Below are 25,011 nucleotides of genomic sequence, written 5' to 3' on the forward strand. Positions count from 1 at the left end.
GAAGTGGTGCTGGCCCCTACCCTGGGGGTCTTTAAGAAGAGGCTGGATGCCTACCTGGCTGGACTCGTTTGAGTCCCATTTCTCTTTTTGGGGTTTTTTGTTGTTCTCCCGCCCTGGCGGGGGGTCGGGCTAGAAGATCTACTAGGTCCCTTCCGACCCTTAATCTATGAATCTATGAATCAGGAGCGAGCCCCTAGCCAGGGGAATTTGCCCAGCTGTAGTGGCATGACCACACTGCAACGGGATCTCCCAACCTACCCCAGCACCACTTTATCACCTCGGTGGCTGAGACGGATTGGCCTAATTAAGCGGCCGGGGGCTATTTCTGGCCCCGAGAGATGGGATGATAGAATGAAAGGAGGAGAGGACAGCGCAGGCAGATAGGGTGGATACCTGACTGCTGCCTGTAACTGAAGTCCCCAGGAACAGGGCAAGAGACCCGCTGGGTCTGGCGAGCTCAGAGGAGCTCACACCTTTTAAAAAAAAAAAAAAAAAAAGGAGAGAGACATTGCCACGTTAATTGGCCACCAAGGCAGTCAATTAAGCTGGGGCGGCGTCAATTACTGCAAGTGAAAGAACTAAAAAAACCCGCTTACTCGTGGCTCCAGCAATCAAGCGCTTGTCGACTGAAGGCAGGGAGAAGAGAGAGGCTGCCTCTGAGTTCCTTGCAGCAGGAGAGGAATCACTGTACGGACAGCAAGTTTTTCTTTAATTTTATTTTCCTTTGCAAAGAAGTTTGTTGCGTACCTTGTCTGGCCCTGGGGCAAGTGCCAGTCAACGGTGGGTTAGGGAGTCATCACGCCTCCCCCTGTTAATTAAGCCATCAAAATCATAGCAGGCAAGATAAAAGCAAGGAAGACCAACCCAATTGTGCTGACTGGAGCCAGACTTGGAGAAGAAGAAGGCCAGTGAATGTCAACGGGACGCAAAGGCCCATGTCCGTACCCAGGGATCTCCCAACAGAAGTACAAGGCCACCTGCATCAGGAGCAGCATGTAATAGAAGATCTTTGATCCTGATGCTCCACTGGTGCCAAACCAGTTTTGAATTACTCAAATGAAGAATCCTCTCCTCTTTGAGGAACAATCACTTTGTGGTACAAGATTTATGGCTTTGTATACGATTTTTTTTTTAATCTGACAGTCTTAGTATTGCCCAGACAGATAATCTCCATGCCAGTAGGTGCAATGATTATGCAGCTCAGTACAAAATCTCCCCTTAATTCTGAGACACTACGCCTTGGAAAGCTAATGAAAGCTTGTATGGACAGCTGCCAAAGGTCCACTAGCCAAAGCTATATTAGCTTTTAAAGGATGACTACACTATTGACCCACTTGATCTTGGGTCGTATCTTGGGGGGGAAAAAGAGAATTGATGCAAAGTGATATAGGAGTCCTTTGAGACCACCACAGAATCAGGTTCAGCAAAAAAACCTGGGAGTCATGCCTCTTTTGGGACAGAAGTTATGGCATTTAGTATTGTCTTCTGCATCATGTCTCTTACTAGGGACAACCACTAATAGTGTCCATAACAGGACTTCTAGTTGATTTCAATTTGTGAAGTAACAAGACTGCCAAATTACTGCTGACTACACAACTAATGGGATTATTCCACAGTAACAACACCACTTCTTAAATCTGATGACTTCCCAACAGAGAGGGGATGACAGAGTGCTTGTTTGTACAGTGTGTCACATACCTGGTCTGTCAGGTTTTCCACCACTATGCACCACAGAACAAACAGAAATGCTCTAGAACAGGAGTAAGCAACCTATAGTTCATGGGCCGGATTCAGCTTGTAGATGTGGGGCTTCAGCAGCATTCACCATGGGGATGGTGTGCTGCTGCAAGGAAGGGTGTTGGCAGTGGCTGGGGCCTTGTGCCCACCCACCTGCCTATGACCCAAATTGGGTCACACTAGCCCACAACCTAAGAAGATTGCTGACCGCTGCTTCAAAACATTCCTTAAAGGGTCTCAAGGGTTTTTGGTTATGGCCGTGTTGATCTAAGGACATAGGCAGGCAAGGGTCTTTGAGCAGATGTGATATCTTTTATTAGAACTTTTTTTCCAGCTACTCAGTTTGTGTAATAAAAGATATCACATCTACTCAAAGAACCGTACCTGGTTATATGGTCTCAAGCCACTTGAGAGGTTTCTTGCACTGACAGGTGGTCCAAGTAAATTTTCCAACCTAATCCTGAATATCCGAGTTACAGGTGGGAATAGGACAAAGAACAGAATTCCTTTCCATATGTTCCCCGGCTCCAACCACCAAATAAGTTCTTGAAAGGCTCGGTGCAGTACTGTGACCCTTTGTTCATTGTACCCATCAGGCCTCAAACATCCGGTCTCGTGTGTCCTTGGTCCATGCGGCTGGTAGAGTGTGTCCTATGATCTCCTGTAGGCCCGTGGGCTGCTGTCCATCCCGAGTGGCTTCCCCCAATATCTCCTGCCACAATTTTGAATGTTACACCAGTGGGAGGGCCAGCCACCCAGGGTTCAGCTGCAGCGCGGACACCGCCCGGCGGTAGTCCATGGGGTTCCACCTCCCCTACATGCCAACCTCACGCCAACCTCCAGCTGGACATCAGATCTTCACAGCCATACCCCCGATGATGTTTGTCTTCTTTGGGACCCTTTGGCTCACCTGTCTCTACCACGCTGTAGGACCTGCCTTCTGAGGCAACTAACTCAACCAAAGTACGGCTATGGAAAATCGCACCCTCCCGGCTCGAACAGTCCCTACCCGGGACTCCAAAATTCACTCTACACTCTAATAAAAGATGGAGGATCAATGAAAAATGTGATACAGTGCCATCCTGGCTACATCGCCTCGCCCTATCTCCCAGCCCCTCCAAAAGGGGGAAAAGTAAAGAAAGGAAAGACTAATGAAAATCAAGCGTGGGAGGACCTGATCGGTCCTTTTCCCCTACCCCTATGTCAGGGTGACGGGCAACCCTTCATGCCCTCTGATGCTGCTGAGGTCTGGCCCGTTGTGGTCAGTGTAGATCGCAGCCCTGAGCCCCGGGTCATTACGGGTCTCCCTCTGCCCTCTACGACATGGGCCACTGTCATCCTTCTCCCCTGTAGGGAGCGCCCCGCTTCTGCTATCCTGGGATGTCTCCCTACGTATCCGGCCACCCCTTGAATTGTGGGCTGGCACCCAGCCTCCAGCCGGAGTGTACCTCAGCTTACCTTGCTGCCCCGTTCCATCTCCACCCAGAGGGGAAGCTTCCTTTGCCTCCTGCGCTCCTCCAGTGCTCCCACCTCTGTTAGCGAGGAGAGCCTCCTCCGGCTCTGCCATCCCTCCAATGACCCTGCTTCTGCTGACACAGGGAGCCTCTTCTGCCTCGTCAATCTCTTCTGTACTTTGTTCCTCGTTGCAGTAGAAAGCCCCTGCCGGCTCTCTTGCTCTCCAGGTATTCCAGGCAGCGCCCAGTGTCAGAGACTTCCCCGTCTCTGCTCTACCCTCCCCACCGTCTTCCCTGGCGGTTCCTTTTATCCCCGCCGGCCACTGATTGCCAGTGACGTCACCAGCCGGTCTCAGCTGGATAAAGGCGCGGCTTATGACCCACGCGGATTTCCTCTCTCCCTCCAGCTGCGTCGCAGGTCCTGTTGCTGCTGGTGAGTAATCTCTTTGAGTTATTTTTATATCTTTTCTCTTTTGTGTGCTCCTCGCCCCAGAGGGTCCCTGTTTATTGTTTAGGGTTCTTTCCCCCATTCTCCCCGCAGGAAATTCATGTGATGTCTGAGCAGAAAATATATAGATTACAGTCAAAGCAAAGTTTGGCACACATCATCCTATGTGAACTCAAACAGGTGATGCAAGGATCCCATATGTGTACAGGGTGTTGTTGTGGGGTTTCATTTTAGGTGGTTTATTGATGATGGGAGTGTTTATACAAAGCCTGTTTGTTGCAATATCCAAAGGTCCTAGGTCATTTCTCTAGAATGAGAAAATAACAGGAGAAGCTGCTTTTTCTTGAACTGTTAGTACCTTTGCTATGGCTCCAAGACAAAGAAATAAGGCTATTTATGACTTTAGCGGCTCTTATAAGAAAAATACTTAAAAAGGAACTGAAAATGAGGGTTGAAGTAGCTATTGGTAATGACATCTGACGTATGAAAGCCAGGCTAAGGGAGATCACACCTGGTATAGCAAAGCAGGGTAGCTTCCAAAGACAGTAGTCCCCAAACTGAGTTCTATGTTTTTCACTATCTCATCAGATCTGTTAGTTTGTTATAAAACAATCAGTTTGTCCTAGCTAGGACTCCTTTTGCTAGTATCTTGTGCATGATGTTAAAGAGGTTTTGGTGACATCAATTGGGCATGTTTATATTCCAGGCTACAAAACGATGACCTAAGACAGTTTTAAGATAGCTAGACTGTGTCTGTGTAAGATCTTAAGTTTGGTTTAGATCCATATTAGCCAGTTCGGGAAGAACATTTCCCCCTGCCCACATCATATAAGCATAATTTTATCGCGATTAAAGACAACTAGGTGTAATTCCAGAATATTAAGCATCTATTCATTTCCACTTAATTACATATTTACCTGATCTACCCAGGCAGGGAAATTGAACACTTGCAAATATCTGGTGTATTGTTTTAAAATAGCATCATTTGTAACACCACCCACACAGATTCTGTCATTCTCTTACAATTTATTTTGTCAATTGAAGCAAATACAAGCAGCAAAAGAAAATACACTCTAAATATCAGTCAGATAAGTTGCACAGAAAACATCTCCCACTATGCAAGTTTTCATGGGCTAAGCTGGATAAAATCAGTACAACCCTCCTTCAATAAAAGACAACATTCAACTGAGAAAGGGAAACAGAATCAGGAATGATGCTAACTTGAGCTTACGAAAATATGTTTAAATTACACAAAACTAAAGAAGTTACCATAACTGTCCGTCCTTGGGAAATGAAGAAATGGCCAGATACAATAATGGTGAGAATAAGATGCCCTGATTCTTCATTTGACTCCAAAACCTTCAAAACAAGAAAACCACACAAGTGAAACCCAGCATGTGTCACTAGCAATATAAAGGGTAGAGATAAAGAAAGTTTTGAAATGTAGGGACCCCTAAATTAAGCTTTTTTTCCAATCATGTTGAAAACTTTCACTCCGCTGGGCGCATCTACACAAGATGTTAGAAGCATAATAGTAGACTAATTCTACTGTGCATTAGCACGTCATAGTGAGAGCTGTGCTAATGCACTAATTCAAAGAATTAATCTACTGAGCATTACGGTCAACTAAAAGATGTGCACCAGCAGTAGTACCAATTACAGTGTATTAAGTTAGTACCTGTTACAGGTACTAAACTTAATGTGCTGTAATTATGGCAGATTAATGCATATGTAGACGTGCCTACTGAAAATAAGGCCTCTTACCCAAGCATGCTCCCAAGTATATATCTCAATACCTAAATTCAACTAACCAAGTTTGAAAGTTTTCAAATTGAATCAGTAGTCCTGATACCAGACCACTTTTGAAAAAAAGACCAAGACCATCAACTAGCTAACAGTACACAATTTAAACATCTGTGTCAGTTCATCCCAATTTCATTAATATGTAACCCGATAAAAAAGATGCACCTAGCATTGCATTCAAAAGCTTGCCTAAGTCTATCCCAACCATACAGTCGGTCCAATAAGATATCACCCACAAAAATCCTTGCCTGGTCCATATCATTTCAGTGCAATCAAAGATGGATCTGTATATTAAGTGCAAGAGTGATGTTATAGCTGTGATGTTCCCGAAATAATGTGAGAGGCAAGGAGGACTTCTTCAGATGGTATCCTTTACTGGACCAACCTTACCCCAACTACGTAATTGATCCAATCAAAGATATCACCCAAATAAATCCCTGCCTCAACCCAGGAATCTTTTACAAAGTGGATCCTTATATTTGATATGGAAGATAAAGTATATATTAGTTTATATTATATAGTAGAATATATGTATATTCATTATTATAAATTAGAATGTGTATATTAATTTAAAGGCTTCTTTATTAAAATAGCAGCCAACGTCATGCTTCAAAGGTGTGTGAGGTTAATAATCAGACAAGGTTCTTTCGGTGAATCTGATATCTTTTATTAGACCATTTAAATAACTAGAAACATTTTTCTTAGCAAGCTTTCGGGTTTAAAAACCCTTTGTCAGGTTAATAATCAGGCACTCAACTGCAGGATGACAAAACCCTGACCATAAAGCACCGACAAACCTGTGCTCTTGCTGGCTGCGTATGTGCAGACATCAGAACGTTGTAGCCCTGATGCTGCAAGAAACGTGGAAGAGGCGAGTGATTATTTTTTACTGGGCCCAGTGTACGGTTGTGACACATTTAGGCAAGCTTTTGAGTGCAATGAGAGGTGCATCTTTATTGCCAAGTTACTGTGATGAATGGTTGGACATAGGTGTGTTTGTGTGCATAACCCCCCGTGCATGTGTGCATGTAGGGGGTGCGCATGCGTGTGTATATGTATATATGGGGGGTGCATATGGGGTTTGTGTGTATGTGTGTGTGCATTTTTTACACACACACACACGCGTACGTTATACCGCTTCCCGCCCCCGCTCCGGCGCGGCGCTGACCAGCCCCAGTAGGACAGGCCGCCCACCCACCCCCTGGGCTGCGCTGCGCTGCTCCGGGCGAGGGCCCCCTTAGCGCTCACCGTCCAGGCGCCCGGGGCCGCGGTGGCGGTGGCACCGTGGCCGTGGGGCGGGCCCGGGTTCACGAAGCGGCCATAGCGACGAAGCGGCCACGCGCCCGCGCTGCTGAGGGAGGTGGTGGCCGCCATCTCAGCCTCAGGGACTGCAGGGTGCGCGGCGGCCAATCAGCCCGCACGAGGGAAACGGGGAGGCCAATGGGAAGAGCCGAGGCGCAGCCCGATGGCCAATCGAGAGGAGGGAGGGAGAAAGGAAGCAACAGAGCGCCGACTTCCCCGCCGCGCTGTGGCGCTCCTGGTGCGCAGGCGCAGTGGCAGGATGCGGCCGGGCTCTGCGCCCTCTGGCGGCGGCTGTGGGGCCGCGCGTGGAGCTGTGAGATTGGGCTGTGCTGGAAGTGTGCAGAGCAGAAATCTCCAGCACGCAGGAGTGCTAATAACTGCAGATAATCTTAATGTATTGACCCCGGGGTGCCAGGAGAACCCTTCACAGGTGTGGCACGGTTCCCTGCAATAATAGCGCTGTGAGGCACGGGCACTGTGGTAGGATCCATGCAGGGAGTTCAAAGAGGAAGCCATAGTATGAAAACCCATCTACCTGCTGCTGTCTTTCTGAGCTGTCTGCAATGCAAGAATTGCTCTTATTTATCTCTAGTTAAGAAACAAGGGAAAACTAAAAGCTAGCATTTTCCAAGGGCAGTGCCTATTACGTTCAAGCCTAGAAAGATTGAGCAGCGTTGTTCAAAACCCTGCCCATCTTCCTCAGCGCCACACCACCCTTTTGTTCAGACGAACTCTTCGCTCTGCTTCCCGCTGCAGCCCTCAGCAGGCAGTCACCAGAAAGCATTTCCCCCCTTTTCAGACACTGTCAGATTCTCACTTCTGCTTCAGAGCACTTTGGTATAGGAGGAGGCAGAGAGTCAGAATTAATTTAGATTTTGCAGATAAGAGTTTGCAATATATGATATTGCTGAATGTGTGTCTAGGACTAACAGGAATCAAATTAGATTTGTTCATAAGAGCCAGACCTTTGGCAGGGTGAGTTATAAAACTATTCAACTTAATCTGTCACGTAATAAGTCCATGCTACTCCTCTGTTTCACAAAGAAAGCCTTTGCTAGGATATCCAGGAACCCTGCTTTCTTTGAATATAGGCTCACAAGTTAAGAACTAGCTCTTCAGGCCCAAGCAGCGGCAAAAAATACATTGGGAAACATCCTAGATCCAAGACAAGCCATCAATGTTTCTGTCTTAAAACATTTCGAACTGAGAGACTGTTCCCCATCAATTTATTGCACTCTTAACATAAATCAAATTTTTAGCCTGTAAGTTTATGTCTTGACGCTTCCTCACCACCTTTCTCTACTTGGTTCTTTTTAACTGGAGGCTGCAGAAAAGGAGCAACAAAGATGTGATTATGACTCAACAGGGCTTTTGTGACTTCAGAAATCTAATGAGCTACAAGTAAATTCATTATTATTCAATGCTCTTCATCCTAATTTATTATAAATTCAACTGTACAAGACACAATCCTGATTAAGCAACTTCCATTTAAGGAACCACTTCAATCCATTCCTGAATGTTTCACCTTTTTGAGAATACAGTCTCCATTAAGCAGAAGCAAGGATTTCTTAAGGTGATATATTTTATTAGACTAACTATATAGTCCAATACAATTGATCCAATAAAAGATAACACCCTAAGAAATTATTGTGTCTCACATACTTCCTGGACCATTACAACTATATCACTCTAGCATGCCATTGAGCAACTAATTTTGGCCCCAAATGTTTAGGAATTGTTTGGAAAAGTGAACAAGACTCATTGCTGTCACTTCAAGGAAAGGTTTCAAGGATGCTGCTTTTTCTCCTAATGATTTGTGTGGCTGCTACCGTGTGAAGCCTAAAAGTGGTGTGCATGTCCCAACTGGTACAACTTTTGCCAATGAACCAACAGGAATAGCATGCAAATTTATAACCCAGGGATCAAATTAACTTTAGTATGTGAGAGCCCAACTTTGCTGGTTTCCCTGGAGATGCACCCACTGTAGTTGAATCTAAGGCTTGAGCTCTTGGGAAAAAATGTTCAGATGTGTACGAAGGAGACCTGCTCCAAACTCCCCAGTCAACCAAGTTATAAATGGGAAACTAGTCACCTGACACGGGGACTCAAAGCTGGCCAGGTGTGATGCTGGCCACAGCAGTCCTTTGTGTGCCTTAACTGATGCTAGCCAACAGGAGAACCTTGATCTTGATAAATGAGTATATAGGTCAGATATAGGGAAGTGTCCCTATGCCAGTATAATAAACAGAACCAAGTAAACAGGTCCTAGCCAAATTATTTCATTAGTAAGTTCAACCCCTTAAACTATTTGGCCAGGAAGACCTAAAAGGATGCTTTCAAGTACCATGTGGTTGTTATTATTTTAGGTTCAGCTTGTGTTTGCTGCCTGTTTTGATGGACAAAGGGTGGAACAGAGTTGAGGATCCTCTCTCTCCTGTGCTAGGGACATAAGCAGAGCCAGTAATGAGAGTCCTTGCATTCCCCAAATTAAAATGGTAGAATTTCACATCCATTTTATATTCACTTTGCCAGGTCTAATTGACTACACAAAGTTTGGAGCAATGAAGAAAGCGGCCCTGTATAAGGGTTATGCAAGTACTACTGTTGGCTGTAGCCCTGCTAAAGGGTTGCTGGGTACAGCAGGGTTTGCCTCCAAGGATGCATTCCTATTGCACCCCATGGATCTCTGGAAGGCATGTTCCGTCTGCTTTCAGAACTGTAACTCCTGGAGTTTTTGCTGAGGGTATGGCTATAAATCATAATTGCCCATACTCTTTTATAATATGTGTGAATGTGGAAGCTTCACATTTTAGGCTCTTGTGTGAAACCATTGTCACTTATAATATTCATGGGGTTTTCACCCTCAGAATTTCATGTGTTTAATTTCATGTTCTAGCAAAACTTAAAAGCTAACAAGAAATGTGGAGAAGCTCAAGAGTCCAAAGGAGGGCCAGGCACATGATTAAAAGTCTGGAGTGCAGGTCATATGAGGAGAGGCTGAAAGACACAGGGCTGTTCATCCTGGAGAAGAGAAGACTCAGAGGGGATTTGGTGGCAGCCTATAAGTATATCAGGGGCATACACCAGGGCCTGGGGGAACATCTGTTCACCAAGGCACCCCAAGGGAAGACAAGGAACAATGGGCACAAACTGATTGACAATCACTTCAAATTGGACATTAAGAAAAACTTTACAATTCAAGTGCTGTGGGTCTGGAACAGGCTCCCCTGAGAGGTGGTACAGTCACCTACCCTGGAGATCTTCAGAAAGCATCTTGATGCCCACCTTGCTGTGGTTATCAGACCCCAGCAGTCTTTCCTGCTCAAGTGCAGAGGGTCTGGACCCGATGATCTTGTAAGGTCCCTTCCAGCCCCTAACATCTATGAATCAATGAGAAATTATCAATTTTTTGCATAATTTTCATCAGAGGCCTTATATTTAGCTTCGGTTTAATGAATAGTGTGTTGAAGTCAGCAAAAATGTCAGCTACCCTCTTTTCAAGGAATTCTGAAACCAGGTGAAATAACATTGGGTTTTATTATGAACATAGTACCCAGCCTTCATTTTAAGCTCCAGGTCTGTGTATTAGTTATCAGTGGATTAGTTATCAGTGATTGCACAAGAGCCTCTGTACTTGCACAGCCATTCTCTAGCAGCCTCTTCCGACAAGTGATTGTAGAGCATTTTGGGTTGTCTTAAGTAGGAATTGTGCTGCAGCTAACATCCAATTCCATTCTATGTGTGTAGTACCTATACTCAGCTAACACGGGAGTGTCTACCTCAGTAATAATTTGGAAAAAAAATGTACTCCCTCAATCCCTTTCTCTGTTATTAGCATTATGTAATCCTTGGAGCAACCTACATTTTCCTCTGGAAAAAGAATGATGATGCAGGGACTCATAATAAGACTTTGCGCTTTTATGTATTCCATTTATAGGTTGTACCAAGCAGCAACTTCTACCTCATTTACAATAAAAACACCTCAGTACAGCAGCTGAAGGTCATTAATAGGGCCAGCAGCTGTAACCTTTCTCCTGGCGAGTGTATAGGAATCTATGCTGAAATTAAGGGATTTAGGGATGCCAGAGCAGCCCTATCTACTGCTAAACCGCCTCTTCAACCAACTAATCAGAGCAATGGTCTTAAGGCATTTTACAGAGGCAGGTTTTTCTATGCTCATTTCTCAGATGGGGAAACTCAGATACAAGGAACCAAGGTCACACCAAAAGTTGATGACAGAATGTGGAATACAGTGCAGGCCTCCTAACCACCACTTGCTTTTCTCTAACTAGATGCACTTCTTTTCTCAGGAGTCCTACAAATGCTCCTCCTGTCTAGTGACTAGAGGCAATCTGTAAACTAGATAATTTCTTGGAAACCACAGCAAAATGTAATGTGAATATCAGAGAAAGAAAGAGTGCAACAGCATATACTTACTGTCTTTTCCTCTAATACAACTCAGGGTGTTGCAGAAAGTGGTTTGTTTGCAACACTTTTGAATGTCTGGTTCTTTTGCAAGAGTGAATTCTGACAGGCATGCTGAAGGCTCCCAAGGGAAAAAAGAAACATCAGAAGCTATGCTTGTGTCTTAATCTTTAACAAACCTCTAAAAAAAACCCCTGAAATATGACTTACATGGAAATGGAAGTGAAGCAAGAGCAGTTGCGAAACCAGATGCCTGTATCAAACTATCTTTAAATCTATTCTGTTTCGAATTCAGTGCCCATGAAAGGGAGGAACAAAGGGCAGCAGCTTCAGCTAGACATGATGTAGCCAGAAGTTTAGCAAGTTTCATTCCCTTACAATTTTGCGCTTCAGTCCTGGCATGCAGTGAACCCAGCTGCTCTAGTCTCTACTCACCTCTGCCAATCAACTTCCTTGATTTCACAGTATCTCTTGAGGCACCAGTGCCACACCTAACTCTCCTAATATACTTCAGTGAAGACTTCATTATCCCCAGCTATTCCTGTCTTCAGTTTCTCCTGAAGAGAGACTGCTAGTGTGTCACTGGTGTGTCAGTGGTGTTGTGATATGACTGTGTTACAAGCAGGCATCACATTCAGTTTTGTTTACCTATACATAGGCTTTGAACCCAGAGCAAAAGGCAGATACCTAATCTTGCTGATTCTGAATTTCTGGGGAAATTGCACTGGTATTTCTATGGGCAGATGATAAAGGTGTGTGAAGCTGGTTAAACTCTTATTCTTGCAAAAAGCTGCTGAGACTGCCTGTTTTAAACATCAAATAAAGAGCACAGGAAAAAAGCATCTGGCCAGTGAAATTGACACAAAAAAGAAGCATTTGATCAGAAACGAGGTATCATATTGGAGGCTGCCTAGGTCTTTGTCATTGTCTCCATGATGTACGCCCTGGCTGCTTGGAACTTCACAGAGGAAGCAGTGAAAGAAGTCAGCTACAAAGGCACAGGGTCCTACCACTGAAGCAACAGGAGAATCCCTGTAGGATATACAGTATCTGACACACAAGAGTAATTGCTTGTTTATTATCCAGTAAAGGGCATTCATATATAAACAGTTGCCAGTTAATTATACCTACTAGAGCATAAGCATTTGGGGGCAGCAGAAGGGAAGGAGGAGCATGAAGCTAAGTTCATGTTTTACTGTGCTGTGATTTTTCTAAAGTTGTACAGTACTATCCAATATCTTAGGTCAATAGTTCTCAAATGTCTGGAGTCTATAGGCCCCAGATTCACTCTCTTCTCAGTCAGAAATGTGTGTGTTGCTCTTTCCCAACCACTTCCAGTCTCACAAATGGCTCTGGCTGATCTTTTTCTGGAGCATTCATTTGGCAGCTGCAAATTGACTTGGGTGTTATCTTTTAATCAGCCTACAATATACTAATTAATTTGCAACAGGAAAAGGCAGATGGGCAGTACATCTTCCCCTGTGCATTTAAAAAACAAAACAGCCACAGCTATAACCTGGTGCGTTTCAAAAACCAATAGGGGGTTTAAGGTCCAGGGATAAAAGTAAACCTCTGTCTTTTGATTTAACTAAACAGAGATGGATTACAAAAGATTTCTCACTCATCTTGTCATTAAAGCTAAGTACAGACAGTGAAAAAGCCCAAGGCTGAATTGATTCAGCCTTTGCAGGTTAGCCTAAGCTGCATAGATTGAACCTATAACCAAGTGAACAAACATTCACTTCTGATTTTGGAAATGCAGCCACAGGCCTGCCCAAGCCAAAAACCAGTTCGAGAAGACACCTCCCTCCTCAGCGGAAGCAGACAGCTTGGGTCTAGGTTAGCCTATGCAAGGGGGAGAGGGGGCGTTGCAGGGGAAGTGCAAAACATCTTGGGAGTTAACTTGAATCTGGAGGGGACCTAGGACCAGGGCCAGACACAGGCATGTGCAAACTGGGCGGCCGCTCAGGGCCCAGACAGAAAGGGGCTCAAAAATGGTAATTTTTTTTCCAGTGTCTGATTATTATTATTATTATCTGTGACGAAGGGGAGCCAGATACTAAAAGTTCACCTCGGGCCACCAGGAGTCTAGGTATGGTACTGCCTGGGACAGAAAATCAATAAACAGATTGAACCTAAATCAGTTAAATCTGATCTTACATGTCCCCGGGTTTATCTTAAACTGGTTTCAGCCATTTTGAAAGTGGTTTATGTGCACTGAACTCTGTTGTGGTACAGATTTGAACTGGTTTCTGATTACTTATACCTGTTTATGTGTAACTTACGTCCCTAGCCCAAGGGCCTTTTTGCTCCTTTCCAGTTCTTTGGATGTACCCCCTTTTCCCTCCTGTCCCTCTCATTTTAAGCCATCATCCCTATCTTTGGGTAGGATCACACAGTTCTCCCACTTCCAGACTAGGCCTTGGGCTGCAGGTGCTATATTACCTCAGCAACCCTGTTCCATGTTTAGCACCTGCAGTTTTGTCCTCTCCAAAAGCAATGACTTGTGACCAGTTTTCTTAAAGCAAATTGTTATTTCTTTATAGTCCAATATACAATAACTTCACTTCATCAATCATAAAGATATTCAATCTTAGTAGTTTTATATTATGACATAGCAATCCCATGTCCATCACAAAACAGAGATAAATGTCACCCATGGGAAGAGCAATTTAGCTGTATGAAGCTGGATCACAGCTCTCTCATACATGCAGACTAGAAAATCAGGAGCTAGGAAAGGAGAGATTTGAAAATCCTTGTGGATCCCAGTTATAGGATCATATTTTTAAGAGTTGCGCAGTTCCTTAGACCATACACCTGCCAATAGAGGTTATTTCTGTGATAATGATCACAGTCTTTGGGTTTTGGTCCCTTAATTTTACTCATGATTTTTAGCCAGGGATTCCACACTTTCCCTTGAGAGAAAATCAATTGTTGCAGTGCATTTTAGAATACTTAAGAAATGAAGCAGCATTCACAGTGCATCTCAGGGATCTTATAGTTCAAATAGTGTTAACAAGCATGAAGCTAAAGGCTGATAGTTTATATTAGATTACTTTTACAGCTAGTGGTACAAAGATGACTTATCTATACTGGGATGGTTCTGTACATATGCTAATTCCCCTCATGCATGCTCCAAACTCAGAAATATATCAGAGGTTGCTCTAAGGTCATCTCCAGCAGCTGCTCTCAAGCATGCTGGAAATTAGTGGCTAGAGAGGGATGCCCTGCCATATTTCTGTGTTTACAGGATGTCAGTGGGAGAAGGTGAATAGGACAAGCTCCAGGACATTCTGGACAAAGCACACTGCCACTGCAGTGTCATGATGTCCTGGATCTGAACTTCCCAGTTGTCCTTTTCTTCCAAATGAGGCAAACCAGCAAACCAGCAGCTTGGTTCTAAACATACATCGTTTCCAGGGGAAATTCCAATTAGATTTAAAGTTTATGACTCAGGCCTGCCAATAGTCTCTCCATATGTTTTTGTTCTGCAAGAACATATGCACTTTATCTAATCTAGACATTTCTAACACGTCTATTGCTAGAATACCCAGACACCATTTTCATAATGAAGCAGAACTTCTCTCACATTTTATGCCACTTTCTTAAATGAGATTGTTCACAATAGGTGTCTTCCAGGACAACCATGGGATCTCCTAGAATTGTTCTGATGTTATGAGTCAAAGGCCTTCAAAGAAACAAATGGACCCCAGAAAATACTACTGGAAAAGGAGGGTTTTCTCACTGGTGTAGAGCAGATGTAAGTGTCCAATGTCAACTCTGCTCTTAGGCCTCAGTGTTGGCAGTGGGACAGCGGCAGGAACAATGAAGTAGCGTGCAAGGTGGAGGCATGGCTTCAAAGTGCTGTGCTATGGCTACTGTTTGACTCCCAATGCCAATAAAGAACTCCAGAAAGCTGGGTATCAAGAAGAGTAGCACCGAGACCATTCTGATTTATACTAAGTTTCAGCAGGCTCCTGGCTGCCTCAGAATACAAGGACTGTAATGGTATTTTAAAACCATATTTGCCTTTCTTTCCTTTTCTGCCCCAAGCACCAGAAGAGAGGAAAATTCAAGTCTTCGTTTCTTTACGCTTTTGGAAACAACCTGTATAAAAAAGAACCAAACTTATCAGTAACAATATTGTTTGCTTTGTTCCCAGGGTCAAAAAGGCTATATCTACAGACTACTTAGGTCCAACCTGAATGTTGACCTTAAGCACATACTCACCACCCATCTTTACTATATATGCCTATGCTCGACTCTTTCTTTCTTCCCCTTCCCCCAATGCAGTCCATCCCCAACCCTGAAAACTCTTCTGATTTGGGGTGTGAGTGCCATCTTGCCCCAACTTGGCCTCTTAGCCCTCCCCTTTCAGCAGTTCATTTGGACTTTACACAGCTTTGCAGGGTTCAAGCACAGGAAGTCCATTAGCAACAGTCCTGCAATTCTCTGTTTCTGGTTTCTATTCCTTCCACATCTCAGTTGCCTTCTTCACCACCAGTAAGTAGGGACAAGCCTAGAAAGAGATGCAAACAGGTGCAGATTGATTTGTAGAAGGGTCTGCTTTTCATGGTATGAGGGTACCTGGGGTATATCTTACTGCTGTGCTTAAGAAATAAGAACAGCTTTGGTGTGAACTACAAGGCACAATGTAATAGGAGAAAGAAACTCACATGGTTTGGCTGGTCCAGGGTGACTTCAAGATCAACCCTAAATATTAGTGTAGACATACCTGAAGTACTTGATCCTGCTCCTGGTTAAGACAATAATAGAATTTGTCCTTATTCTTGAGTAAAATTTTGTCCACTGTGAGTCTAGACAAGCATAGTAGAATGAGCGCTTTCTCCTGGAGACCCTTATCTTAAAAGTCTTTGGCCTTAGCCTCTGTTCTCAGCCTATATTCTCCAAAGCACTGTGCCATCCACAGGGAAAGTTATATCTGCTGAAAGCATGATTTATTTTCATAGTTTTCTTTCTTTTCAGATTTCTAACTTCAGCACTTGCATGGTACAGATGAAGGAGCTTTTGGCTCACAAGTTTTCATTTACATTAAAAAAAAACTTCTCTGTCAGTGCATTCCTTTTGTGGAGTGCCTCTCATTTTCTGTGACCTTGAAAACATGAGGGCGTTTACTAATTAATTCAGATTTACACTTCGGTGGAGGGGGGAATTGCAGATCAGAGAAGTGTGATTTGTTGTATACCCCTTATTTGAAGAGGGTTGGGGGTGGAGAAATATTTTTCATCCATTGCCAAGCCTCCCCCACATAACCCAGCTACCATGTGCTTTGCCTTTCTGCATTACCCTTTGTAATGACTTGCAGTTGAGAAGAGGCAGGAATTGCTTGGAATGTTTATTGGCAAGATACTTGTTTGAAGTTTTTGAATAAAGACTGACCTTCTTACACGATTAATTCTACTCATGCCCGTTAGGCAAAGCCATGCTCAGTAATGGGTTGTCCCCCACAGTCAAGGACAGGACTGATGAGTTCACAAAGCAACACTGAAGTTCATCTCTTCTGGACAGCTACAGTAAAGGAAACCTATCTTCTTTCTCAGGTTCACATTTCAGTCTGTGTGCCTTCCAGATGAAAGCTATAACCAAGTCCACTTTGAAATTATCACTGCAAGTTTCTACCAAAACTGGTCAGAGGAGACAGCCTTGGTAATAAAGCAAAGTTTTTGTGCATAAGATCAACTTCATGGACTTCTACACTGAGAGGGGAGAGAGTATGCCTTAAAGATATATTTAAAAAACCTGAAACCAAATTCTGTCCAACCCATCCCTCTTCAAGATTGCATTTCATTTAAAAGAGCCATATGACTACTCAGAGCTCCAGTATGAAACAGGAGATATACCTGTTGAAAGTCTCTGGGCGAGGGTCAGAGGAGAAAGCAGCAGTGGTGATGTTGTGGTGGGTGTGTGCTATAGACCAACAGACTAAATGGGAGTGGTGGATGAGGCTTTCTTTAAACAGCTGGCAGAAGTTTCCCAATCACAGGCCTTGGTTCTCATGCAGGACTTCAATCACCCTGACATCTGCTGGGAGGTCAATACAGCAGTGCACAGGCAATCCAAGAAGGTTTTAGGGAGTGTTGGGGACAACTTTCTGGTGCAAGTGCTGAAGCGGCCAACGAGGGGCCATGCTCTTCTTGAGCTGCTGCTCACAAACAGGGAAGAATTGGTGAGGAATGTAGTAATGGATGGCAACTTGGGAAGCAATGACCACGAGATGACTGAGTTCAGGATCCCAAGGAAAGGAAGGGTAGAGAGCAGCGGAATAAGGACCTGGACTTCAGAAAAGCAGATTTTGATTTGATCAGGGAACTCCTGGGGAGGATCCCCTGGGAAGGCAGTCTGATGGGGAGAGGAGTCCATTAGAGACTTACTTACTCAAAGAAGCCTTACTGAGAGTGCAGGAACAAGTGATCCCAATATGCAGGAAGACTAGTAAATATGGCAGAAGACCAGAGTGGATTAGCAGGAAACTCTTCAGTAAATTAAATCACAAAAAGGAAGCTTATAAGAAGTGAAAGCTTGGACAAATGACTAGGGAGGAGTATCAGAGTATTGCTTGGGCATGAAGGGATGAAGTCAAATAGGCCAAAGGGCAAAATTGCTTGGGCATGAAGGCATTTGGGGTTGCAGCTAGCAAGGGATGTGAAAGGTAACAAGAAGGGTTTCTACAAGTATTTTAGTAACAAAAGGAAGATCAGGGAAAGTGTGGGTCCCTTGCTGAATGGGGGAGGCAACCTAGTGACAGAGGATGCAGAAAAAGCTGAAATATTAAGTGCCTTTTTCACCTCAGTCTTCACAGGCAAGGTCAGCTTCCAGACTACTGCACCTGGCAGCACAGTTTGAGGAGGAGATGAGCAGCCCTCAGTGCTGAAAGAACAAGTTAGGGACTATTTAGAAAATCTGGCAAACATAGTACCCATATTTAAGAAGGGAAGAAGGAGTCTCCAGGGAACTACAGAACAGCAGTCTCACCTCAGTCCCTGGAAAAATCATGGAGCAGATCAAGGAATACATTTCTAAGCACTTGGAGGAGAAGAAGATGGCTGATTAGGAACAGTCAGCATGGATTCACAAGAGGCAAGTCATGCCTGACCAACCTGATCACCTTCTATGAGATGACTGGCTTGGTAGATGCAAAGAGACCAGTCAGTGTGGTGTACCTTGATTTTAGCAAGGCTTTTGATACAGTCTCCCACAACATTCTTGCAGGCAAGCTAAGGAAGTACGAGGTGGATGAATGGACTATAAGGTATAGAAAACTGGCTGGATCATTGGGCTCAGAAGGTAGCAATCAATGGCTCAATGTCTAGTTAGCAGCCAGGATCAAGTGGAGTACCCCAGGGGTTGGTATTGGGGCTGGTTTTGTTCAATGTCTTCATCAATGATCTAGAAGATGGGATTGAGCGCACCCTCAGCAAGTTTCCAAATGACACCAAGCTGTGGAGAGTAGTAGGATTCAGAGTGACCTAGAAAAATCGGGGCAAAAGAAATCTCATGAGGTTCAACAAGGACAAGTGCAAAGTCCTGCACTTAGGATGGAACAATCCCAAGCACCAGTACAGGCTGGGGGCTGACTGGCTGGGCAGCAGCTCTGCAGAAAAGGACCTGGGACAATATGCTGAATATGAGCCAGCAGTGTGCCCTTTTTGCCAAGAAAGCTAACGGCATTCTGGGCTGCATTGGTAGGAGTATCAGCATTGGTAGGAGTATCACCAGCAGGTCAAGGGAAATGATTATTCTCCTCTATTTAGCAGGGTGAAGCCACATCTGGAGTACTGTGTTCAGTTTTAGGCCCCCCACTATAGAAAGGATGTAGACAAACTGGAGAGAGTCCAGCAGAGGGCAACAAAAATGGTGAAGGGGCTGGGGCACATGACTTATGAGAGGCTGAGGGACCTGGGCTTATTTAGTCTGGTGAAGAGAAGACTGAGAGGGGTATAATAGCAGCCTTCAACTACCTGAAGGGGGGTTCCAAAGAAGATGGAGCTGGACTGTTCTCAGGGGTGGCAGATGACAGAACAAGAAGCAACAGTCTCAAGTTGCAGCAAGGGAAGTTTAGGTTAGCTATTAGGAAGAATTTTCTCACTAGGAGGGTAGTAAAACACTGAAACAGGTTATCTAGAAAGGTTGTTGACTCTCCATCCTTGGAGGTTTTTAAGACTTGGCTAGACAAAGCCTTAGCTGAGATGATCTAGTTGTGGCTGGTCCTGCTTTGAGCAAAGGGTTAGACTAGATGACCCCCTGAGGTCCCTTCCAACCCTAATTTTCTATAATTCTATGATTTTATGAAGCTGAAATGGATGTTCCCAGGCCATGTAGCAGAAGTTAGCTGGGGGAAGAATCCTGTTCCCAGCTTGGAGGCTTGTCTCTGAGCATCTGCACAGCTACTCAGTTTCCAATACTACAGCTCATATGCAGTACTAGTATCTGGAGCCTTTCTGAGTTCCTTCTTTAAGGGTTTTAGGTCTATGAATCCACACCATGGCAGCCCCTAGCTGCTTCTCTGGCCTATTACTTCTTGGATGCATCTACACGTTCATTAATGCACCGTAGTTACTGCACATTAAGTACATAACCAAGTACTAAATCAATGCGCAGTAACTGGCACTACTGTGCAGTAGTGCCACTGCACAAGTTTTTACAGATGCTAACTGCACAGTAGCCTAATGCTACTGGATTAGCATGGGTTTTGTCCAACATGCTACTGTACAGTGTTATTAGACCACTGCAAAGTTAGCATCTTATGCAGATGCATCCCCTCAGTCCCTCCCACTAGTGTCATAGAGAAAGGTGCAGAGATTTAGTGTTCTTGTACAGAGCCTCTCTACAGCTTGCTCGTTGTTGCTGTAGAATCACAATGGTTCCACTTTGTTTAAGGCCTTCCATTGATTTGAAGGGACAGGAGGTTACTGGCTTCTAGCCAAACACTGTTCCTTCCCCATTAATTTAATTATTTCAACTGCTTATTGCTTATAATCAATTAAAAATAATTTTACCCTTGGATGCCACCTGCTCCATTTAGTTGCTCCTGCAGCAAAGTCAAAGGGCAGATTTCTTTTTTCAGATCCTCATGGTTGATTTTGACTGCAATAGTGATGTCAGTCATCAGATGGATGAAGCAAGAATGGCTGCCTTGGAAAGTTTTTCAAAGATTTTAAGAGGCACTTGGTGCAAAACAACTTACCTGTTGATACTGACAGGTACAGGTGAAGTCAGGTGTGGTCCATTTCAAATACCAGTGACACCATCCCACAAGCTCAAAAAGCTTATAAAGCCAAAGGAAAGACAATAGTAGCAAATCAGTTTATACAGTGCAAAGGAAAGTGAGAATTGTGGAAGAGACTGCTTGCCTTGCATTGGCCTGCTTAGTCATTTATACACGTCCTGCACCTCCTGCAGCTGATTAGCAACCCTGCTACTCCAGTGCCGTCATCTTTGACTACAAGGGGCACAGGATGGCAATGAATATCAATGACAGCTATATGTAAGTAGGAAGAAGAAAATATTAGTTGAACTCTGGCATAGGGAGAGAAATATTTTTTTCAGTAATGCTAGATTTGTATTCTGTCATTTTTATGCTGCCAGATTGTAAGGTCATCAATCCATATTACATTGCAAAAACAGAAGAAGAAAAGAATACTTAAACATGAACAACTATTGCCCTTGTAGTAAACGTGTGGCCTCCAATGACTTCGTGTGTACCGCTGTGCTGCACACTACACTATTCAGAATTTCTTGATGATAGCAGGGCTCAAGACTCAGGTACCCCTATGCCAAAACCTTACTATTTAAACTAAAGGGAAATCTCTGCTGATTATTATCAGTGTAAGAGCCTATTACACACAGCTAAGTACTTATTATTTCTTCTGACAGAGAGCATCAAGAAGGCATACATAAACAGCACACCCCAATTAATTACAGTAGCAAATGAGATACTGAAATATGATTTTCAAAGTACATTTCTTAATGAACAGCATTCACCTACAATGAAAAAGTCCCATTTTACAGGAAGAATGCATGCTGGGGTTCTTCTTGATCCAGTTTCCATGATATATTTAATTACTCACATTTCTGAAATGAAGTACTTGTAAATACTTTTAATGAGGCCTATTCATTCATAGTGTTGGAGTGTTGTTGTAGCCATGATAGTCCAGAATATGTCTAAGAGACAATGGGTTTTTGTGGTATGTTTTACTGGACCAACTGCATAGTTGGGAGCGCTGTTGGACAAGGATAGAGAACCAATGGTTAATCTGCAAATATTCAGAGCACGGAAGGATTCCTTTGTGGAATCAAGTAGCACTATTAAATTTGTTTAATTTGTTTCTGATTCACATATAGTAAAAAAATATTCTCTCCATCCATGCTCTGATAATAAAAAATAAAATTGAAAAATTAAACAAAAACGTACTGGATACAGATTTTCTTTCTTAGTTCAACATTATTAGAGTTTCACTTATTTCATTAGGAACTGCATGCACTTTGCTGATTGAATTGAATATAATGATCTCATCTTTAACTCAGGACCTCATGATTGTAATGACCTCATCTATAACTGAATGTTAATTGGTAACTTCCTACAATTGTGCTCAATTAATTACCAGCCATCTACAAAAATATTTAAGTGCTTAATTTCTATATAGATACCATATTTCCCATTGAAATCAACGCATATATGTGGTTAAATACTAGGGCCGTGCGAAATTTTGCTGGCTGTTTTGTTTTGACCCTGTTTCAACTTGTTTTGAGCTTGAAACAGCAAAATCGAAATGAAATGTAGGGCTTTGAAACAGCCTCAAAATGAAACAAGGGCAGTTGAAGTGGTTCAAAAGTTTCAAAATGTTTCGAGTTTTGAAGCTGAAGCTGGGCTTGCTTGCAGGGAAACAGAAAGTAAGGAGAGGGAGGGGAAGAAGGTGGAAGGACTGCTCTCATATTGACTGTGTAGCTGGCCAGTGACTGTGATCCTTCCCTGAGGTCCCTTCCAATCCCAGTGCTCTGGGGAAGGGATGGAAAAACAGCATAAAAGACAGCATTATTTGACCTGCCTGGCTTTCTGTCTCCCATGTCACGAGTTTTGCTTGTCAGCAGCCTAGGTGCAATTTTCCAGAAACCCCTGTACCTATCTCCTTGAAAGCTGGCAGGCTTCATGGCCTCAGCAAGGGCTACCATGTTTGCAGTTTTCACTCTGCTGCACCTTAACACACACGATACAAGTTTTGCTTTCAAAACTTTAAGGTGCTGTTTCCCAGAAAACCCTGCACCTAACTCCTTTAAACTCAGCAGGCTTCATGGCCTCAGCAGGGGCCACCACCCCTGCAAGTTTCAGCTGAATCAGGCGAGAAATGACAAAGTTATAGGCAGTTACGTGCTTTCCCATTATAGCCTATGGGCAAAACATCAAAACAGCGAAGCAGTTTCGACGAAACGAAACAGAACAGTGGTTTCTAAATTAAACGGAACTCGAAATGAAATGCTGTCCCATTGAAACAGTGAAACAGAAGTCAAAACAAAATGGTGCTGTTTCACACAGCCCTATTAAATACCTCTAAGCTATGAGCCTTAGTTTCTATGTGCCTCAGTTCCCACTCAGTGCAATGAGATAATAGCACTTCCCTATTTCACATGGGTGTTGCGAGAAAAATGCATTAAATAATGTGAGGCACCGAAGAGCTATGGTAATGAGGGCCACATAAATACCTAAGGCAGCTAAATGGTCTTATAGCTGAAAATATCCAGATCTCAGTTTATACAGGGAATCACACAAATAGGTCATGATTTTAACAACAGCTCTGGTGATGATACTGATGATGGACATGCTCATAGCATGGAAAGATTAAAGGAGGAAGCTCTAGACTAATATAGAAAACTGGAAACTGAGGGGAGATGGAAGAGGTACAGCAGCACAATGAAATGGAAACACAATTTACATTCTTCCAATATGTGCTTGTTCCATTTTGTGAAGAGAGAGGCTTCACCGTGTTTCCTCAAAGAGATGTGGCATCGAGAAGCTTGTACCAGGATGATAGGGTCTCCATTTTGGATACTGAGCAGCAGTAACTTAATGATTTCGCATGACTATTTATTAGCAGAACCTCTGAGTATCTTATATTAATGTGAGTAATGTTATAACAGCAGGGACAAGCCTGTCATTATCCACATGAACCTCACTCAGACCCCAGGGGCCTTAATCTCCTGCCACAGGATGCAAGTGACTTTAATAAGAACTTAGTCTGTTGTGGAGGACTGGGAACTTGGGAGTGGTGGATTAGGTATTTGTCCTTTCCCCAGATCACATAACATACATGTTAGAGAGACTCTATCAGTGCATGGAGGACAGAAAGGATATCCAATGCGAGTGTGCAATGTCCAACCTTAAGTTTTTGTTTGGTCTTATTGCCTGAGGGCCTGTCCCTGTCCCAACACGAAAGCACCTTTGATTTGATATTGGTTTGGGTATTGTGCAGTGCAGTAATCTGGGTTATAAACTATTAAATGAATATTGAGATTTTTCTGTTAATTCAGATGCTCCATTCAAGGCTTTGAATCAGATTCTCTTTCACTTCTACGGATAAAATTTCACTGAGGTTGTGGGGTAGGTCTCAGCTGTCAGACTTATGAATTCTCCCTATTCTAGAGGCATGCAGCTTCCCATATAACACAGAAACCTCAGATTTCTGAAGGTGTAGTAAGGCAAACCACATGAACAAGCAAAACTCCTTTCTGAGGAGTAAAACCAACTTTATTTGGTCCCATGTATATTAATTACTGGTAATCACACACAAAGCTATGTTTGAGATATTGCTGGACCAGTTCAAGTGGCTAGTGTGTGTCCATTGAAATTGTTAGGTTTTACAGAGACCTTGTGCAGTGGCAGCAAAGCTACTGTGTGTGGAACAAAAAATACATATTATCATTTATTACAGATGTTGTGGTAGCTAGTTGAAAACTGAGCTGACTGTAGGAAACTGCAGATTTCCAAAGCCCTCCCAAACTGGCTACAAAACACCCACATTGGAGGTTAAGGGAAATGATCCAAACAGGTGCTGGAGAGGTTTTAAATAGTGACTTCTCTCTCAGATGCAGACTTGTGTAGGTGTTTCACAGACACTGTGCGCTGAGTCCACTCTTTTCACTGTAAATGTTTTGGCTTTTCCTCTTGCCTGAGGGCTTTTGCTAGTGCTGTACTGTCTTATCTTGCCTCCAACTTTTAGAACTCAAGATCAGCAGTTGTGATTTGCTGCTTAAATACTATTGTGCTTTGGCCTGTGGCTGCATCTAAGAGGAGTTCTTTCACCTTGAAGATGAGAGGTAGGAACCGGGTAGGACTCAACAACAAACAGAATTGTTCAAACATAAGAAAAAAGTTAATGTTGCTTTTAGTGAAAAAAAAACAGCTGGAAGGTGGCTGACTAGGAGTGGTTAAATGAGAGCACAGTGTTAGGACTTCTGAGTTCTTTTCTCATTACTGCCACCAATTTGCTTTGGGATCTTAAATAAATCTCCAACCTCTCCATGCCTGTTCCCCTGTCTGTGAAATGGAGATGATGATAGCACTTACCCCTTAGAGCAGTGATGGGAGCAATCATCCAAATTTGTAAAAAAAAACCCAAAACCTGTGAAAGGGTTATGGGAAAATAACTGATGGCCTAAGGATGAAAAGTACATTGTTATTATCATTGAAAAATATGGGGCACATAGAAGAAGTTTTTGACACAGATAACATTTTATTTTGCAAAAAGCCACTCCTTTTTTTGTATTCATTCTGATTAATGTTTTCACTTTGAATGGGGAAGAGTTAGTGTTGGCACTAACATCTCAGGC

General features: G+C 43.5%; 1 protein-coding gene across 1 annotated transcript in view; it reads right to left on the bottom strand.

The window, feature by feature from the left end:
• The window catches only part of REC114 (REC114 meiotic recombination protein), a 70,599-nt gene extending 63,783 nt beyond the window's left edge, over positions 1-6,816 (bottom strand). The window contains exons 1-2 of the mRNA XM_019503842.1: positions 6,691-6,816; positions 4,909-4,998 (exon numbers count right to left, since the gene is read on the bottom strand). Coding sequence (XP_019359387.1) covers positions 4,909-4,998; positions 6,691-6,816 — 216 coding nt within the window. The remainder of the gene's footprint in view (positions 1-4,908; positions 4,999-6,690) is intronic.
• Positions 6,817-25,011: the final 18,195 nt, after the last annotated feature.

Source organism: Gavialis gangeticus, unplaced genomic scaffold (genome assembly GCF_001723915.1).
Source record: "Gavialis gangeticus isolate Ggan-Ray unplaced genomic scaffold, GavGan_comp1, whole genome shotgun sequence".
Lineage (NCBI taxonomy): Eukaryota > Metazoa > Chordata > Crocodylia > Gavialidae > Gavialis > Gavialis gangeticus.